Source organism: Oncorhynchus kisutch, linkage group LG3, assembly GCF_002021735.2.
Source record: "Oncorhynchus kisutch isolate 150728-3 linkage group LG3, Okis_V2, whole genome shotgun sequence".
NCBI classification, from domain to species: domain Eukaryota; kingdom Metazoa; phylum Chordata; class Actinopteri; order Salmoniformes; family Salmonidae; genus Oncorhynchus; species Oncorhynchus kisutch.
In genome coordinates this window covers 32965016-32981605 of record NC_034176.2, presented here as the reverse complement: position 1 = coordinate 32981605, position 16590 = coordinate 32965016, and the positions used below count along the sequence as shown (strand labels likewise).

The window sequence follows — 16590 nt, the reverse complement described above, 5'->3', positions numbered from 1 at the left end:
AATAGTTGATACAATGTGATTTATAGGATATTTATTTTTATCAGGATATTTTCTACCTGCAGGCTGCAATGTTTTTATTTGTTGGCTTTATAGGCTATTTTTTACATAGTTGGCAATGGCAATAGAAGTTACTTTTTAGGTTTGTATCCTTTTCATTTAGATTTGGATATCATTTTAATTAACCACATGACAATGATTTTGAGAGACATTATAAATTAAATGAAACTGTTCTACGAAAATATGCATATGAAAACCATAACTGGCGTGCAGATCAGTAGAAATGGTAAATTGGCAGAAAATTTGCGGTCTTTGTGTAGACAACTTTGGGAGATTAATGGCAGAATCTGCGAAACCCAGTAGGAGCCTGAGGAAGATGGTCAGGACATCTTGATCTCTGGCTTCCTCTTGATTCATTTGTGTCTTATTTCATCAAACCGTGAGCTTAAAGAAAGCTCAATGCATATATAGTTGATTTGATTAAAACACACGGTCTATACAGTGCCTTCGGAAAGTAGTCAGACCCCTTGACTTTTTCCACTTTATTACGTTACAATCTTATTCTAAAATGGAGTAAATAAAAAAATATCCTCAGCAATCTACACACAATACCCCATAATGACAAAGCAAAAACAGGTTGACATTATTGTTGATTTATTAAAAATAAAAAACATGCCTTAATTACATATCTATTCAGACCCTTTGGTCTGAGACTTGAAATTGAGCTCAGGTGCATCCTGTTTCCGTTAATGTGATTGGAGTCCACCTGTGGTAAATTAAGTTGATTGGACATGATTTGGAAAGCCACACACAAGTCTTTATAAGGTCCCACAGTTGTCAGTACATGTCAGAGCAAAAACCAAGCCATGAGGTGGAAGGAATTGTCCGTAGAGCTCCAAGACAGGATTGTGTCGAGGCACAGATCTGGTGAAGGGTACCAAAACATATATGCAGCATTGAAGGTCCCCAAGAACACAATTGCCTCCATCATTCTTAAATGGAAGAAGTTTGGAAGCACCCAGACTCTTCCTAGAGCTGGCCATCTGAGCAAACTGAGAAGGGCCTTGGTCAGGGAGGTGACCAAGAACCCGATGGTCACTGACAGAGCTCTAGAGTTCATCTGTGGAGATGGGATAACCTTCCAGAAGGACACCCATCTCTGCAGCACTCCACCAATCAGGCCTTTATGGTACAGTGGCCAGACGGAAGCCACTCCTCAGTAAAAGGCACATAACAGCCCACTTGGAGTTTGCCAAAGGGCACTTAAAGACTCTCAGACCATGAGACACAAGATGCTCTGGTCTGATGAAACCAAGATTGAACGCTTTGGCCTGAATGCCAAGTGTCACGTCTGGAGGAAACCTGGCACCATCCCTATGGTGAAGCATGGTGGTGGCAGCATCATGCTGTGGGGATGTTTTTCAGGGACTGGGAGACCAGGCAGAATCGAGGCAAAGATGAATGCAGTAAAGTACAGAGAGATCAGGGCCTGGACTGGGGCGAAGGTTCACCTGCCAACAGGACAAGGACACTAAGCACACAGCCATTACCACGCATGAGTGGCTTCGGGGCAAGTCTCTGAATGTCGTTGAGGGGCTCAGCCAGAGCCCGGTTTTGAACCCGATCAAACATCTCTAGAGAGACCTGAAAATAGCTGTGCAGCAACAATCCCCATCCAACCTGACAGAGCTTGAGAGGATCTGCAGAGAAGAATGGGAGAAACTCCCCAAATACAGGTGTGTCAAGCTTGTAGCGTCATACCCAAGAAGACTTGAGGTTGTAATCACTGCCAAAGGTGCTTCAACAAAGTACAGAGTAAATGGTCTGAATACTTAATTAAATGTGATATTTTACTTGTATAAATTAGCATAAGTCTAAAACCTGTTTTTGCTTTGTCACGATGGGGTAAGGTGTGTAGATTGACTAGGGAAAAAAATATTTAATATTTTGTCGAAATATTAAAGGGTCTGAATATTTTCCGAAGGCACTGTATACCATTTCCACACACACGAAGACACATCCAGCTCAGAGGCCCAACTCGTAAGCTCCAATAGCAGCAGATTTGAATTTAGAATGGAAAATGTGCGTCGAATCGTATCTCATCGAACCGAAACGCAGATGATTTCCTCTAAAAGACTCTGCATGGTCAATCTGCATCTGAATTGGCCGTACAGCATTCACTGCGATGCAGTGTCGGCAGACTTCAGGGTTTTCATACTAATTGCGTTTTGCGGAGCAGAGCTATTGTGAAGGAAGATGTCAAGTAAGGGAGTTTGTTTATACATGGGTGTTTATGTACACTGGCTAGATGGATATCCAGACAGTTATGGCTAGCTATCTACACTGAACAAAAAATAGAAACGCAACATGTGAAGTTGGTTCCATGTTTCATAAACTGAAATCAAATATCCCAGAAATGTTCCATACACAAATCTTATTTCTCACAAATGTGTGTATAGCGTTGTGTGGGCGAGCGATTTGCTGATGTCGCCGTTGTGAAAAGAGTGCCCCATGGTGGCGGTGGAGTTATAGTACGGACAGGCATAAACTATGGACAACCATCACAATTGCATTTTATCAATGGCAATTTGAATGCACAGAAATACCGTGACGAGATCCTGAGTCCCATTGTGCGGCCCATTTTTTAAAAAGGTATCTGTATTCCCAGTCATGTGAAATACATAAATTAGGGCCGAAGGAATTTATTTCAATTGACTGATTTCCTTATATGAACTGTAACTCAGTAAAATCTTTGAAATGGTTGCATTTATATTGTTTGTTCAGTATAGCTAGCTAAAAAACATCTGGCACAGGCTGGCTCTCATACAGTAATGCTAGTTATCTACTAAACAAGCCTTGAATTTTTTACTACTTGGTTCTTTTTTCTGCTCTACCTTGTCATTATTTGAGTCGGCTGAGAGACACATGCAAAGAATGACAAAATTACACAATTATGAGTCGCAATAATATTTCCAACACTTGGAAATATATCATGACTTGAGTGTCAAGTCTACAGGAAATATTTTGACTTCTGCAGTAATTAGAATGGTAGAGACCGTGGCTGACTAGTTTGTACCGCACCTACTGGCAGAGCCATACTCCTGTGGTTTCATCATGCATCATTTATTTTCCATAATTTCAATAGAATAACTAGTATATTTCAAACAGGTGATTAGTAGATTTATTCATAAAAACTCAAGTTAAGGTCAATACAAAATGCAGTACAACTGCAGTACAAATGTCCATCTCTGATGCAGTGTATTATGTATGTATTTTACTAAGTGCTCTTAAGATCAGTTAATATTTTACATTACTGTGATATCAACACTTTGTTCTTTCTCTCTCACTACAGCTTCTGATAACTGTACACATTATGCTTACACAATGTTACAATTACTTTTCCTTCCATGCTGACTGCTCATTCCTCAGAGATGGGAATGTCCTCCAACGTCATGGCGATGGCTCTCAGTTTGGGGTCATCTCGCCAGTTCACTTTACTGGCAATGATCCCCTGGAGAAAACATTGCAACATGATTTTGACATAACAAAAACAGGTAATATGCTGTCATTCTCTTTGCACTAAGACTGTGTCCCAATGATATCCTCTTCCTCCCGAAGTGTGCAGTAGTTCACTTCCCTTTACTGGTTTGAAAGGAAACGACTGGTATAAGAAATATGGTGGAAATTCCCACTAGCCCATGACTCCACCAATCCAATGCTTTTAGACTTGTGAGAAGAAGTGAATGAGTGCACACTTCAGAAAAAAGAGATTGGGACACATCTTAAGAATAAAAAAAAATGTATTCTTAAAGATAGAAAAATGCCCATTTACCCGCAGGACATTCTGTGTGATGGTGGCCATCTTCTGGTATTTCTCTCGGTGAGACTGGCCTTTCTGCAGGATGTTTCTGTACTTCGCCTCGGGGAGGCTCCCTCTTCAACTCGTCCATCTTCTCATGAGTGAGACGCTTTGGATCTGCAGAGGAGAAAAATAAAATGTAAACGATTTAAATATGTTTGAAGGAGTTTCATTTTTTTTTTCAGTTCTCTGCTCCACCTGAACTACAGGACAAAGTAAGAAAACATGAACTAAAAGGTGATTGAATATCTTCAATAACATTTTGTGAATTCCTATATATCCTCCATGGTAAAGCATCCATAGTGTGGATGATGAAATACCTAGCCTCTGCTTTTTGTAGGTCTGTGATTTGGTCCTGAAGCTTATATGATTCCTGTTGACAAAGCAAACAACAGGTCAGAAATAACATTCCATAAATCCACAACAGTTGGTAACACAATACAGCAGCAGAACCAAGCCAATGACCATCATTTGCAATAAACATTCTGTTCTAATTTATAAAGCTGTTAGTTACGGTCACACAGATTGGTGAAAACATCTATTGTCCAACCATATTGATAACAGATGCACCCACCTGCTGAAGTGTCTTCATCTTTGAACAAAGGTCTAGGCTACGATTGGTCAGTTCCCTCATTGCTCTGGGGAAAAAAATACAGGCCCCACTCTATACATCAAGTTGTGCTTAAAACATGCATTTACATGTTTTTTTTTATTGGCAGGTGCAGTATAATTACATCAGTGGGTAAACAACTGATACCCATTTCTAGTTTGTGTGACTGACATTTTTTACAAACAATGCAAACCTATTGAAATCTATCCCAAAGTAGATCAATGGGTAGTGCTAATAATATTTGTTTTCCTTCTCAAAGCCAGTTTAGGAGGAGCTGTTTGAGTCCAATAAGACAGTGTTTGTGTCAAATGTCACCCTATTCCCTATATAGTCCATGTTAGGCTGTATGATAGGCTCTTGGTGCGACCTTTGAATGTACCGCTCGGAAGTTACCACTAATCACGTGACCAGATAATTATTCAGCAACCCCCCGCCCCCTTAAGCAATCTCTAGGTTGACTGAAAGATAGATATGAAGGTTATATGCCTTTGCTAGCTGCGTTTGTCATTTGGTTCACCATTGTCTATAGTGCTTATTTTAACATGTAAAACGAGGTTCATTTTCAATGGGCACTGAATAGCTCAAATTGGTTGATGGAATTTGTCTGCTACCAGCATTTTATCCGATTAAGAACGGTTTTCTTGTGCTATTCTTAGAAATCAACTCGGTGCAAACAAACGTCATGGTTTGACAGTATGGCCTGGGAAACTGACCTGAACGTTTATTTTGTTTTCGAATAATATAATCTACTTTCAACTGACCGCATCAAGCCAAAGGTAAGAAATTGTATGTTACAGACAATTAACTCAACTTTAAGACATTAGATCTGATCTGGCCGGGTTTGAAATTCGTATACATGTCTAAGATATGTTTTATTGTGTATTTTACTGAATGGGATGGTGTTATCCTCCGATTCCCCGTTAGCTTTTTGATAGCTCACATTAGTATCCATGCAGTAGAATGTCTCCTATCACATACCGTTGTTCTAAACCTATGGTTTATATACTGCGGGCATAGTCATTTTCCCTTTTCACATGACAACTCCCTCTTCTGGTACTTTTAGGAACTGAGGATTGCTTTCACCCGGAAGAAGACCCGCGAGGACATGGGTGGCAAAGTCAGTAGCACAATGGCTGCAGTTGGACGGGTGGTACAGGTACGCTTGTCAAACTTGGATATTTGTCGCTCTGCAGCAACACTTGTAACTCAAGTGAGTACTTTTAAAAGTTCAATAGTCAATGCAAGTTGCGATTTCCAAGTTCAGAAGTCAACGACATTTGTTTTCGCTTTGTTCTTGCTGTGCATCCCCAAACTAACGAGCTAGCTACCCATGCTAATGCCCTTGTTGGTCTGCATGCAATTCACAAGCTTGAGCACGTAGCTAGCTACTAACTATCATGTACATGTTCGTAAAAGTCGACTCACTCAGTTCAAACGAACTAATGCCATGTTAACTGCCATAGTCATACACGGTTAGTCGTTGAACTAAGGCTAGAAATAGCACGTTCGCTGATCAGTAGTTCTCCCTGTCAGTTTCTACTCTAGCTACCCAACTTATCTGGCAGTTTATTCAAGGCAATGATAAACATTTTGTTCGCCTACTGCTATATGGTAGCAATAAGCAATATAGAATTGTCTGGCTGCATAGGAGAAGTCTTGAAGTGATTGAGTAACTTGTCTGTTTCCATCGACTACCTTTCAGGCTGTGAAACCTCATGCTCCGCTAATGAAGTTTCCCAGCAGAGAAGGGGTCCCCAGGCTGAGTGGTGAGTAAGAACTTGCCAGTGTGATGTTGCACTACCTATTGTTATTTTTTTCGTCCATGGGTAGTGCTAACCCCATTCCACCCTTTGTCTGTTAAGGGACACAGCTAACTTATGCAATTGTGCGTTGTTAGTCAAAATGTAGCCTGTTGGTTGAATATTGTTTGGTTGTATCAACTTTAACTCAATAGACAGTAGAAACTGCGTCAAACAATGCACAATTGTAATTATTTCTCTGTAGCTCTCTGCCTTAAACGTTTTCCTCTATCGGTTTGACATTTTGTTGTTGGAAAACCTGGGTATTGTTTTCAGGCGCTTTTCAAATCAAAGATGGAAACACTGACTTGTTTTCCCTTTTTTTGTCAACCCCAGTATTTTAGTAAGAGGTTGTTTTAGTCCTTTCCAATTTCATTATAAAATAGTGCTATGAATAATGAATAAAACACAAAGGATGTCCAGTGTTTCACCTCTATGCATTTAGCAGCGGTGCACTGGATGGTAACTTTCAGTGTATACTTAAATGACTAAAACCAGAAAGTATTCAGAAAGGATAATGGAGTAATATTTCTTAAATAAGAATCCCTGAGAACGAACAATCACCCAAATAAAAATGAGACCGTTGAGAAGAATCTGAAATTCCAAATATAGTATGGCATGGGGCCCCCGTTGATTTTGAGTCACTCTGATAGAATAAGCCATGGCAAAATGTGTGTAATTGCAGGAAATTTGATTTGAAACTGCTATTTTTATTTCAGGCCCATGACAAATGTGTAGAATTGCAGGTAATTGGCTTTAAAACAAGAATTGTCTCTCTGACAAAGAGGGCGGCCTTAAACTGTGCCCCACCCCCACACACACACACTACATTTGCCACTGCTGGAAATATTTGTAGGATAAACAATATCACTGATTTAAAGCTACCTATTCAGGTAATGTTTTAAAACAATCTTTTCCTCTTAAAACATTAGCAGTCGGCTCTCCTAGTTCACCTCCAGTTGTAGCACCGCCGCTGTTATCGAGACCCCCCAGACCTGTCACTCTACTCTCTGGAACCCCAGACAGTGTGGCCACAGTGAAGGAACTCCCCCAGAGATACCGCAGGAGGGCATTGGAAACAGACGAGATGGACTATATTCAGGTGAGTGCCTAGCTGGGGCACTGAAAAAGTGCTGTAATTCTTGTATTTTTAAAAGTGTTTATACAAATACTGAAAGGGGTGATATTTTTGTGACAAGTTACTCATGGTTTGGGCCTGTACTTTAATTAGATCTCTGCTTTTTGTTTACCCCATTGTTTTAGAGAAGGCATTCTGAGTACTCAAAGTGCATTAACTGTTGTTACCTGAGTCTTGCAATACAGGGAAGATCTCACTAACCACCAACTCTTTTGTTTTCTTATCTTTTCCAGCGTGGTGGACCAGAGTGACGTTAAGTCCTTACCTGTGGAAATCAGTTTGTGTTTTTGCCTAATTTTGTTCCCCAACAAGAGGACCTGCTGCCACACCTCAGACACAAAATAATACTATAATAACTGAAACTGTACAAATAAAGTATATTTTTAAAGATGTGATTGTGTAGATATTTATTTCAAATTGACATTTTTTATTTAATTGTTTGTCTTGGAAGAAAAGCAATTACAGTAAATCTCAATTATATCACCATTTATTTGTTCAGCACCCACCTCATTCAGTGCCCATTATTTCACACCTTCACTTAATTAAATCCTTTAAGGTTGATGTGAATGTTGGCATGATCCACTGTACATTAGTTTTTAATTGACCAGTAAGTTTTCCCATCTCTACACTATTGTTGTCCATATCCAAAGCAGCTTTCTTAGTACCACATTTTGCTCTGCATTTTTATGATACCACATCCAAACAAGGACCAGACTGAATTTCACCCCTAGAATGAAGAAAATCAAGGGCTCTTTTCTTTCCTTGCCCCTTCAGTTGGCATTATGGGTGGGCCTTAGGGGCCTGGCCCGCCCTACCGTACATCCTTGCCCGTCCAAAATAGTGATAATTTATTTGACCGTAAGACGCATCAATGTCAGACGAAACATCTGTGTGAGTGAAGCGGTGCCTCTCAGTGTGTGTAGACCATGTATCTGATGTCTTGACAAAAAGATTATGGCATGTCATACTATACAGCGTCAGATACATGCACTACATATAGTGAGACAGAGGGGTTTCGCTCGCTAGTTTCAGCAGGGGTGGTAAAGCGAAAGGACTTGCGCGCCAAACCAACTTTGGGACAAAGACTAACATTGTTAGGGTGGAGACATGAGCATCTGGTCATTATATACAGATCTCTGGTTTCAGCTACTTGCGAATTGGAAAGGAAAGTTGGCAGGGGCACAGTGCACTGTTCGTATGCTGGCTTCCTCTACAGTAAATGGATGTTTTGCCAAAATTACGTAATTACTTCTAAATAAAACATTCAAAATACTTCACCTGGGAGCATGACTTAGCCACAGGATCATTAGCTTCTTATAAAAAATGCCTATTTGGGAGGCCTCCAATTTGGGCACAGCGAGCGGCAATAGAACTAGCTGAGTTGCAGCTGTCAGTGAAAAGTGTCAATATGTGTCAAGATAATGTCGTTATTTTTAATTTAATTTATTTTTAATTTAAATTTTACCCCTTTTTCTCCCCAATTTCGTGGTATCCAATTGTTGTTGTAGCTACTGTCTTGTCTCATCGCTACAACTCCCGTAGAGACGAAGGTTGAAAGTCATGCGTCCTCCAATACACAACCCAACCAAGCCGCACTGCTTCTTAACAACCCGGAATCCAGCAGCACCTATGTGTCGGAGGAAACACCGTGTACCTGGCCACCTTGGTTAGCGCGCACTGCGCCTGGCCCGCCACAGGAGTCGCTGGTGCGCGATGAGACAAGGACACCCCTACCGACCAAGCCCTCCCTAACCCGGACGACGCTAGGCCAATTGTGCGTCGCCCCACGGACCTCGCGGATAATGTCGTTATTTTGATCAATTCCCCATTACATAGTTTATTTTCTTTCCAAAACACTGCTGTCTCTGATCAACTTTCTCATCTCTCAGAACAAATTTCTTGACCCACACTAGTCAGGCTTCAAGACGGGTCACTCAACCAAGACTGCTCTTCTCTGTGTCACGGAGGCTCTCTGCACTGCCAAAGCTGACTCTCTCCTCTGTTCTCTTCCTCCTAGATCCATCTGCTGCCTTTGACACCGTTAACCACCAGATACTCCTCTGCACCCTCTCAGGGCTGGGTGTCTAAGGCTATGCACACTTTGATTGCATCCTACCTGGCAAGGTGACGTGTAGAGGATCTGTCTGCACCACGTACTCTCACTACTGGTTCCCCTAGTGCTCGGTTCTAGGCCCTCTATTCTCTCTATACACAAGTCACTTGGCTTATCTCTATACACAAGTCACTCCTATCATTGTTATACGGATGACACTGAACTACTTTTCTCCTTCCACCTTCTGACACCCAGGTGGCGAAACGCATCTCTGCATGTCTAGCAGATATGTCAGATTGGATGTCAGGCCACCACCACAAGCTCAACCTCGACAAGATGGAGCTGCTCTTCCTCCCAGGGAAGGCCTGCCCGCTCAAAGACCTCCATCACAGTTGACAACTCTACAGTGTCGCCCTCCCAGAGTGCAAAGAACCTTGACGTGACCCTGGACAACACCCTGTTGTTTTCTGCAAATATCAAAGCAGTGACTCGCTCCTGCAGGTTCATGCTCTACAACATCCGTAGAGTACGACCTTTCCCCTCACACAGGAAGTGGCGCAGGTCCTAATCCAGGCACTTGTCCTCTCCCGTCTGGACTACTGCAACTCGCTGTTGGCTGGTCTCCCCACTTGTGCTACCAAACCCCTTCAACTTACCCAGAACGCTGCAACCCGCCTGGTTTTCAACCTTCCCAAGTTCCCTCATGTCACCCTAGTCCTCCGCACACTCCACTGGCTTCCAGTTGAAGCTCGCATCCACTACAAGACTATGGTGCTTACCTACAGAACAGCAAGAGAAACTGCCCCTTCCTACCTTCAGGCTATGCTCAAACCCTACACCTCAGGTCTCTCGGCCCTTCCACCCCAACGGAAGGGCAGCTCCGACTCATCCCAGTCCAAGCTTTTATCTGTCCAATGGTGGAACCAGCTTCCCTCTGAAGCTAGGACAGCAGAGTGCCTGCCCATCTTCCCACCTAGCTCTGACAGCTACATTGAGGAAAAATGTACTTTCTATGCCTGTGGTATGTGATTGTCCCACCTAGTTATCTTAAGATGAATGCACTAACTCTAAGTCGCTCTGGATAAGAGCATCTGCTAAATGACTCAAAAGGCCTAGTAAATGTAAACGTTGTTTGCAGAGTTCACAACCTACTACACTTGTGAGAAACAACTTTTGGTTTATTTCATAACCATCATTTATGAGTTTTGTAATTTGTTTCATTGTCTTTTGTTTGGAATGCTCCATGTGAGCAATGTGCTTGTGTCTGGGTTCTTTGTCCTGATAAAGTTAGTGTAATGATGTAATAATGTAGGAAAGTGCCCATTTGGAGATTCTGATTGATTTAACTCACCACGTCCACCACTAATAAGCTGAGCTTCTCAGTGATTTTTTCTTCACCCCACACAGTAAGTCAACGAAGTCTGTTTATCATGATCTGATGATTCCATGTATCCAGTGGAAATGTCATAAAAAAACTCCAGAGCTCACTGGCACAGGAAATTGAGGGCCCGGAATAGGCTAGTTGATACTTCACTAGCGACAGCTCAAGTCAAGACAGATAGAAAGGAAGGCAGACAGGTGAAGTAGAGAGATTGTGATTGAAAGAACATACATTTTTATTAGTTGGCTTTAGGCCAATGTATTTTACATACAGTGCCTTGCGAAAGTATTCGGCCCCCTTGAACTTTGCGACCTTTTGCCACATTTCAGGCTTCCCACAACAAGTGGGACACAATCATGAAGTGGAACGACATTTATTGGATATTTAAAACTTTTTTAACAAATCAAAAACTGAAGAATTGGGCGTGCAAAATTATTCAGCCCCCTTAAGTTAATACTTTGTAGCGCCACCTTTTGCTGCGATTACAGCTGTAAGTCGCTTGGGGTATGTCTCTATCAGTTTTGCACATCGAGAGACTGAAATTGTTTCCCATTCCTCCTTGCAAAACAGCTCGAGCTCAGTGAGGTTGGATGGAGAGCATTTGTGAACAGCAGTTTTCAGTTCTTTCCACAGATTCTCGATTGGATTCAGGTCTGGACTTTGACTTGGCCATTCTAACACCTGGATATGTTTATTTTTGAACCATTCCATTGTAGATTTTGCTTTATGTTTTGGATCATTGTCTTGTTGGAAGACAAATCTCCATCCCATTCTCAGGTGTTTTGCAGACTCCATCAGGTTTTCTTCCAGAATGGTCCTGTATTTGGCTCCATCCATCTTCCCATCATTTTTAACCATCTTCCCTGTCCCTGCTGAAGAAAAGCAGGCCCAAACCATGATGCTGCCACCACCATGTTTGACAGTGGGGATGGTGTGTTCAGGGTGATGAGCTGTGTTGCTTTACGCCAAACATAACGTTTTGCATTGTTGCCAAAAAGTTCAATTTTGGTTTCATCTGACCAGAGCACCTTCTTCCACATGTTTGGTGTGTCTCCCAGGTGGCTTGTGGCAAACTTTAAACAACACTTTTTATGGATATCTTTAAGAAATGGCTTTCTTCTTGCCACTCTTCCATAAAGGCCAGATTTGTGCAATATACGACTGATTGTTGTCCTATGGACAGAGTCTCCCACCTCAGCTGTAGATCTCTGCAGTTCATCCAGAGTGATCATGGGCCTCTTGGCTGCATCTCTGATCAGTCTTCTCCTTGTATGAGCTGAAAGTTTAGAGGGACGGCCAGGTCTTGGTAGATTTGCAGTGGTCTGATACTCCTTCCATTTCAGTATTATCGCTTGCACAGTGCTCCTTGGGATGTTTAAAGCTTGGGAAATATTTTTGTATCCAAATCCGGCTTTAAACTTCTTCACAACAGTATCTCGGACCTGCCTGGTGTGTTCCTTGTTCTTCATGATGCTCTCTGCGCTTTTAACGGACCTCTGAGACTATCACAGTGCAGGTGCATTTATACGGAGACTTGATTACACACAGGTGGATTGTATTTATCATCATTAGTCATTTAGGTCAACATTGGATCATTCAGAGATCCTCACTGAACTTCTGGAGAGAGTTTGCTGCACTGAAAGTAAAGGGGCTGAATAATTTTGCACGCCCAATTTTTCAGTTTTTGATTTGTTAAAAAAGTTTGAAATATCCAATAAATGTCGTTCCACTTCATGATTGTGTCCCACTTGTTGTTGATTCTTCACAAAGAAATACAGTTTTATATCTTTATGTTTGAAGCCTGAAATGTGGCAAAAGGTCGCAAAGTTCAAGGGGGCCGAATACTTTCGCAAGGCACTGTAGTTGATGATGGAAGTTATAGGCTCTTGCATTAGTTGAATTTAAACCTTTAGATGTATCATTTCAATTTTTTTGAATTTTACACCCTTTTCTCCCCAATTTCGTGGTATCCAATTGTTTTAGTAGCTACTATCTTGTTTCATCGCTACAACTCCCATACGGGCTCGGGAGAGACGAAGGTTGAAAGTCATGCGTCCTCCGATACACAACCCAACCAAGCCGCACTGCTTCTTAAGACAGCGCGCATCCAACCCGGAAGCCAGCCACACCAATGTGCACCTGGCAACCTTCGTTCAAAAGGGGTGGTTCTGTCACGCTGACACACTCTCTGACCTCACTCAAGGGGGTGGTGACCACTTACTGTGCACAGTTATATAAACAATTGCCTCTTGTAGTTTCTAAAATCACATATAGAACGCACAACGCAGAGGATGGAAACTTTGTACATATATACTTTAAGTTACAGTATTTCCTTTATAAAAATGTAATGACATCACAAAATAACAACTTTAGTGCTCTTTTAGGTCACCTCTGCCCATTCCCCATGTTCTATGTTAAAAATATTGTTCCGGTATTAGCTTTGGAACCTGTTAGAGTTTCAGTGGGAAAGGTCTGGAACAAAGGCACATTCTTCTGGTGAATTAGGAGGAAGATGCTGAATGTTCTGTCCTGGATTTTACAACAGGGCGTGAGATGTTAACCACCCTCTGCGGTGAGAGGGGGTCTGGTTGAAGTTATTGCAAAGCTGATCTGACCTAATTGGATCCTCACAGGACGGTCATGACACAGCCAACAAGTGCTCAGCATATGTGGGAATTCCTTCAAGACTGTTGAAACAGCATTCCAGCTGAAGCTGGTTGAGAGAATGCCAAGAGTGTGCAAAGCAGTCATCAAGGCAAAGGGTGGCTACTTTGAAGAATCTAAAATATATTTTGATTTGCTTAACACTTTTTTGGTTACTAAATTATTCCATGTTTTATTTCATAATTTTGACATTTCACTATTATGCTACAATGTAGAAAATAGTAAAAATAAAGAAAAACTCTTGAATGAGTAGGTGTGTCCAAACTTTTGACTGGTACTCTACATCAGTTATTCTGCAGCTGTTCCAACAGCCTTTACTCCTCTGGCTGTTCCAGCTAAGCTCTTCTCATAGCCTGTAAAAGGTGATAATCAGAAGGATTACCAGGGGTTATTTGTACCAGAGCAATGGCAGAGAAGACTGCCACACTTGGCTGTTCTGAGGTGCCAGCTTGGCCCTCAGTGGTCTGAACAGAAGTGGACACCAGAGAAGCTCTGCAAGGAGTTATGCCTAATTGAGGCCATCCAACATTTTACCACATTTATAGAGCTCTGTTTGAAAGTGGTGTTGGTTCACAAGGAGGATAAAATACTGAATTAACATCCTTGTGTACCTCAGCGTGGTGATGTTGCAGGTGCCACTGGAGGGTGGTAGTGAGTTGGTTTCGTTGGTAGTCAAACTGCCTGTCCATGGCAGCAGTAACTTCCCTTCTTCCACTCTCACTAAGCATTGTCAGCATGTGGGTTAGAGTGCTCAGTGAGTCTCTAAATTCCATTGCACCCTGTTGTTGCACTTCACTCAGGTGTTTGAATTGATGGTGGATTAGAGTTTGGAGATGTTGAGTCAGACAAATATCAAGTATGTCACCTTGAAGTTGTAAGACTACAATCTCTGGAGATAAATCAGCCTCTGGAGGAAGGTTGGGTGTCAGGGGGAGGGCTAGCTCAGAACTTCTACACAGGTCCATCTCAATAAGAGAGTAAGTGGTTAGATATCCTGTGGCCTGTGGTCCAGACCGAGCATTCAGATTCCCAGGGCTCTGGCCCAAATCAACTCCATTATCTCCATTCACATCCTCAGTAGTCATGTTTTTTGCATTGTCAACTCCATATTCAGAATGAACCTGTGTATGAACCTGTGTATTCCCATTGACAGGTATGATATGGATGAGCACATTGTCTTGAGTTGAATCCATTGTTTAAATTCCACACGAAAGATTTGCTTTGGTTAATTCTCTATGTTGCGAAGTCCCATCTGGGGCGCCATTTTTTATGTAACGGTTTTGACTTGGTTGTTTTTTGATCGGGGTGCCAGGTAGGTTGTACCTACCAGAGAAAATATTGATTCTCCTTTTTGTTTGTCTGGGAATGAGTCCGCCCAGCCTTTCAAGTCTGTGCCAATACAAAGGACTCCTGGTAAAAACAGTGGTGGATAAAGTACCCAATTTTCATACTTACATAAATGTACCTTAATAGAACATGACTCAAGTAAAAGTGAAAGACCCCCAGTAAGATACTACTTGAGTTAAAGTCTAAAAGTATTTGGTTTAAAATATACTTAAGTATCAAAAGTAAATGTAACTGCTAAAAAAAATACTTAAGTATAAATCATTTCAAATGTCTTATTTAAGCAAACCAGATGGCACCAGATTTTTTTTAAATGTACAGATACCCAGGGTCACACTCAAGATATTATTTACAAACGAAGCCTGTGTGTTTAGTGAGTCCACCAGATCAGAGGCAGTAGGGATGACCAGGGATGTTCTGTTGATATGTGAGTGGATTTAACCATTTACCTATGTTACTAAGCGTTCAAAATGTAACGAGCACTTTTGGGTGTCAAGGGAACACAAACCAACACCGTATAAATCACCCCAAAACAAATGAAGAATTACCGTATGCAAAACAGTTGTGGTCAGTCAGACAATCCAATCCGCCACATTTCTCCAGCAGAGAAAGGCTAAAACAGCTGAGACCAAAGTAGATCCGATACTAGTTTGATTCTGCGCCATGGTTACAGTACACGCGTTTAAATACAACAAAAACAAACTGGGTATGAACGAGCTTCCAAGCTGAGGGTTGAACACTTACTTCCTCTCTCGCGCCACTGTCACAACTGACTTTTGCGGAGCTGATGCTGGCTATTTAATAGGGAATTAAAGGGGAAGCACTGATACAGTTGAGACAAATTCAGGGCGTCACAATATGAAGTCAGCAATAGTGTTAACAACATCGTCTGGCACAAAGCTGTGGTTTGTGGAGAGATCAATCTCTCCTCCTGGGCCGTCTTCACCCTGTACCTGTGAGTGTAAGCATGGTATCCAGGCCACAGTTGTCCACAAACAGCATTTCTGTCTCCAGACTCAATAAGGTCCCCCACCACCAGGCTCTAGGCTGGGTTGACTCTGAACTGATTGGAGATGCACTCAAAGGGGCTTGCCGATCACCGTTGCCTTCCTGCCTGTGGCCACCTCCAAGAATGCTGTCAGACACCCAGAACCAGACAGAGAGAGAGGAGAATTGGAAATATAGTATGTTTTCTCTCTCTCTCTCTCTCTCTCTCTCTCTCTCTCTCTCTCTCTCTCTCTCTCTCTCTCTCTCTCCCCTCTCTCTCTCTCTCTCTCTCTCTCTCTCTCTCTCTCTCTCTCTCTCTCTCTCTCTCTCTCTCTCTCTCTCTCTCTCTCTCTCTCTCTCTCTCTCTCTCTCTCTCTCTCACACACACACACACATTTACAATATACTAATAACACTGTTTCTTTTTATTTTATTGATTTTGGCAAAAAGTAAACACCCAGAGAGCCTCTGTATTGAAATAGGCTACTCTTGCTCCCCTAACATTAGTTACTTAATATCTTCACAGAAAATTCTGAGTGTTTACATTTCACTCCTCTTTTAGCCAACATTTAATCAATGCAGGCGAACTTTTAGCAAGCTATTCATACTAAATCAGTTGTCCCTGGCTGGTGCCAGGCCCAACAGATGCAGCTTCAGGCTCAGCAGCCCTGTCTCCCCATCCCCATACCCCGGAACCAGCCCTGTCTCCCCATCCCCATACCCCGGAACCAGCCCTGTCTCCCCATCCCCATACCCCT

At 42.1% G+C, this 16590-nt stretch overlaps 1 protein-coding gene and 1 long non-coding RNA gene across 5 annotated transcripts; one reads left to right on the top strand and one right to left on the bottom strand.

Annotated features, from left to right (window-relative positions):
• Nucleotides 1-3164: 3164 nt before the first annotated feature.
• Nucleotides 3165-4819, bottom strand: LOC116357414 (uncharacterized). The gene is made up of 4 exons (XR_004205389.1): nucleotides 4431-4819; nucleotides 4177-4229; nucleotides 3830-3973; nucleotides 3165-3508 (listed from the first exon to the last, which is right to left on the bottom strand). It is a non-coding gene; the product is annotated as an uncharacterized LOC116357414 (long non-coding RNA).
• Nucleotides 4820-4903: 84 nt separating this feature from the next.
• LOC109881061 (28S ribosomal protein S36, mitochondrial) lies at nucleotides 4904-7798 on the top strand. 4 transcript variants are annotated; one of them, XM_020473243.2, is made up of 5 exons: nucleotides 4904-5242; nucleotides 5530-5622; nucleotides 6169-6232; nucleotides 7201-7367; nucleotides 7637-7798. In XM_020473243.2, exons 2-5 carry the CDS (start codon nucleotides 5572-5574, stop codon nucleotides 7652-7654), a joined length of 300 nt encoding a protein of 99 aa, XP_020328832.1. In that variant the 5' UTR covers nucleotides 4904-5242; nucleotides 5530-5571; the 3' UTR covers nucleotides 7655-7798. The 4 variants fall into 4 exon arrangements, with proteins under 4 accessions (XP_020328832.1, XP_020328826.1, XP_020328821.1 ...); XM_020473237.2 differs by having other exon boundaries at nucleotides 4905-5242; nucleotides 5530-5676; XM_020473232.2 differs by having other exon boundaries at nucleotides 4906-5242; nucleotides 5530-5676; nucleotides 7198-7367.
• The last annotated feature ends 8792 nt before the right edge of the window (nucleotides 7799-16590 follow it).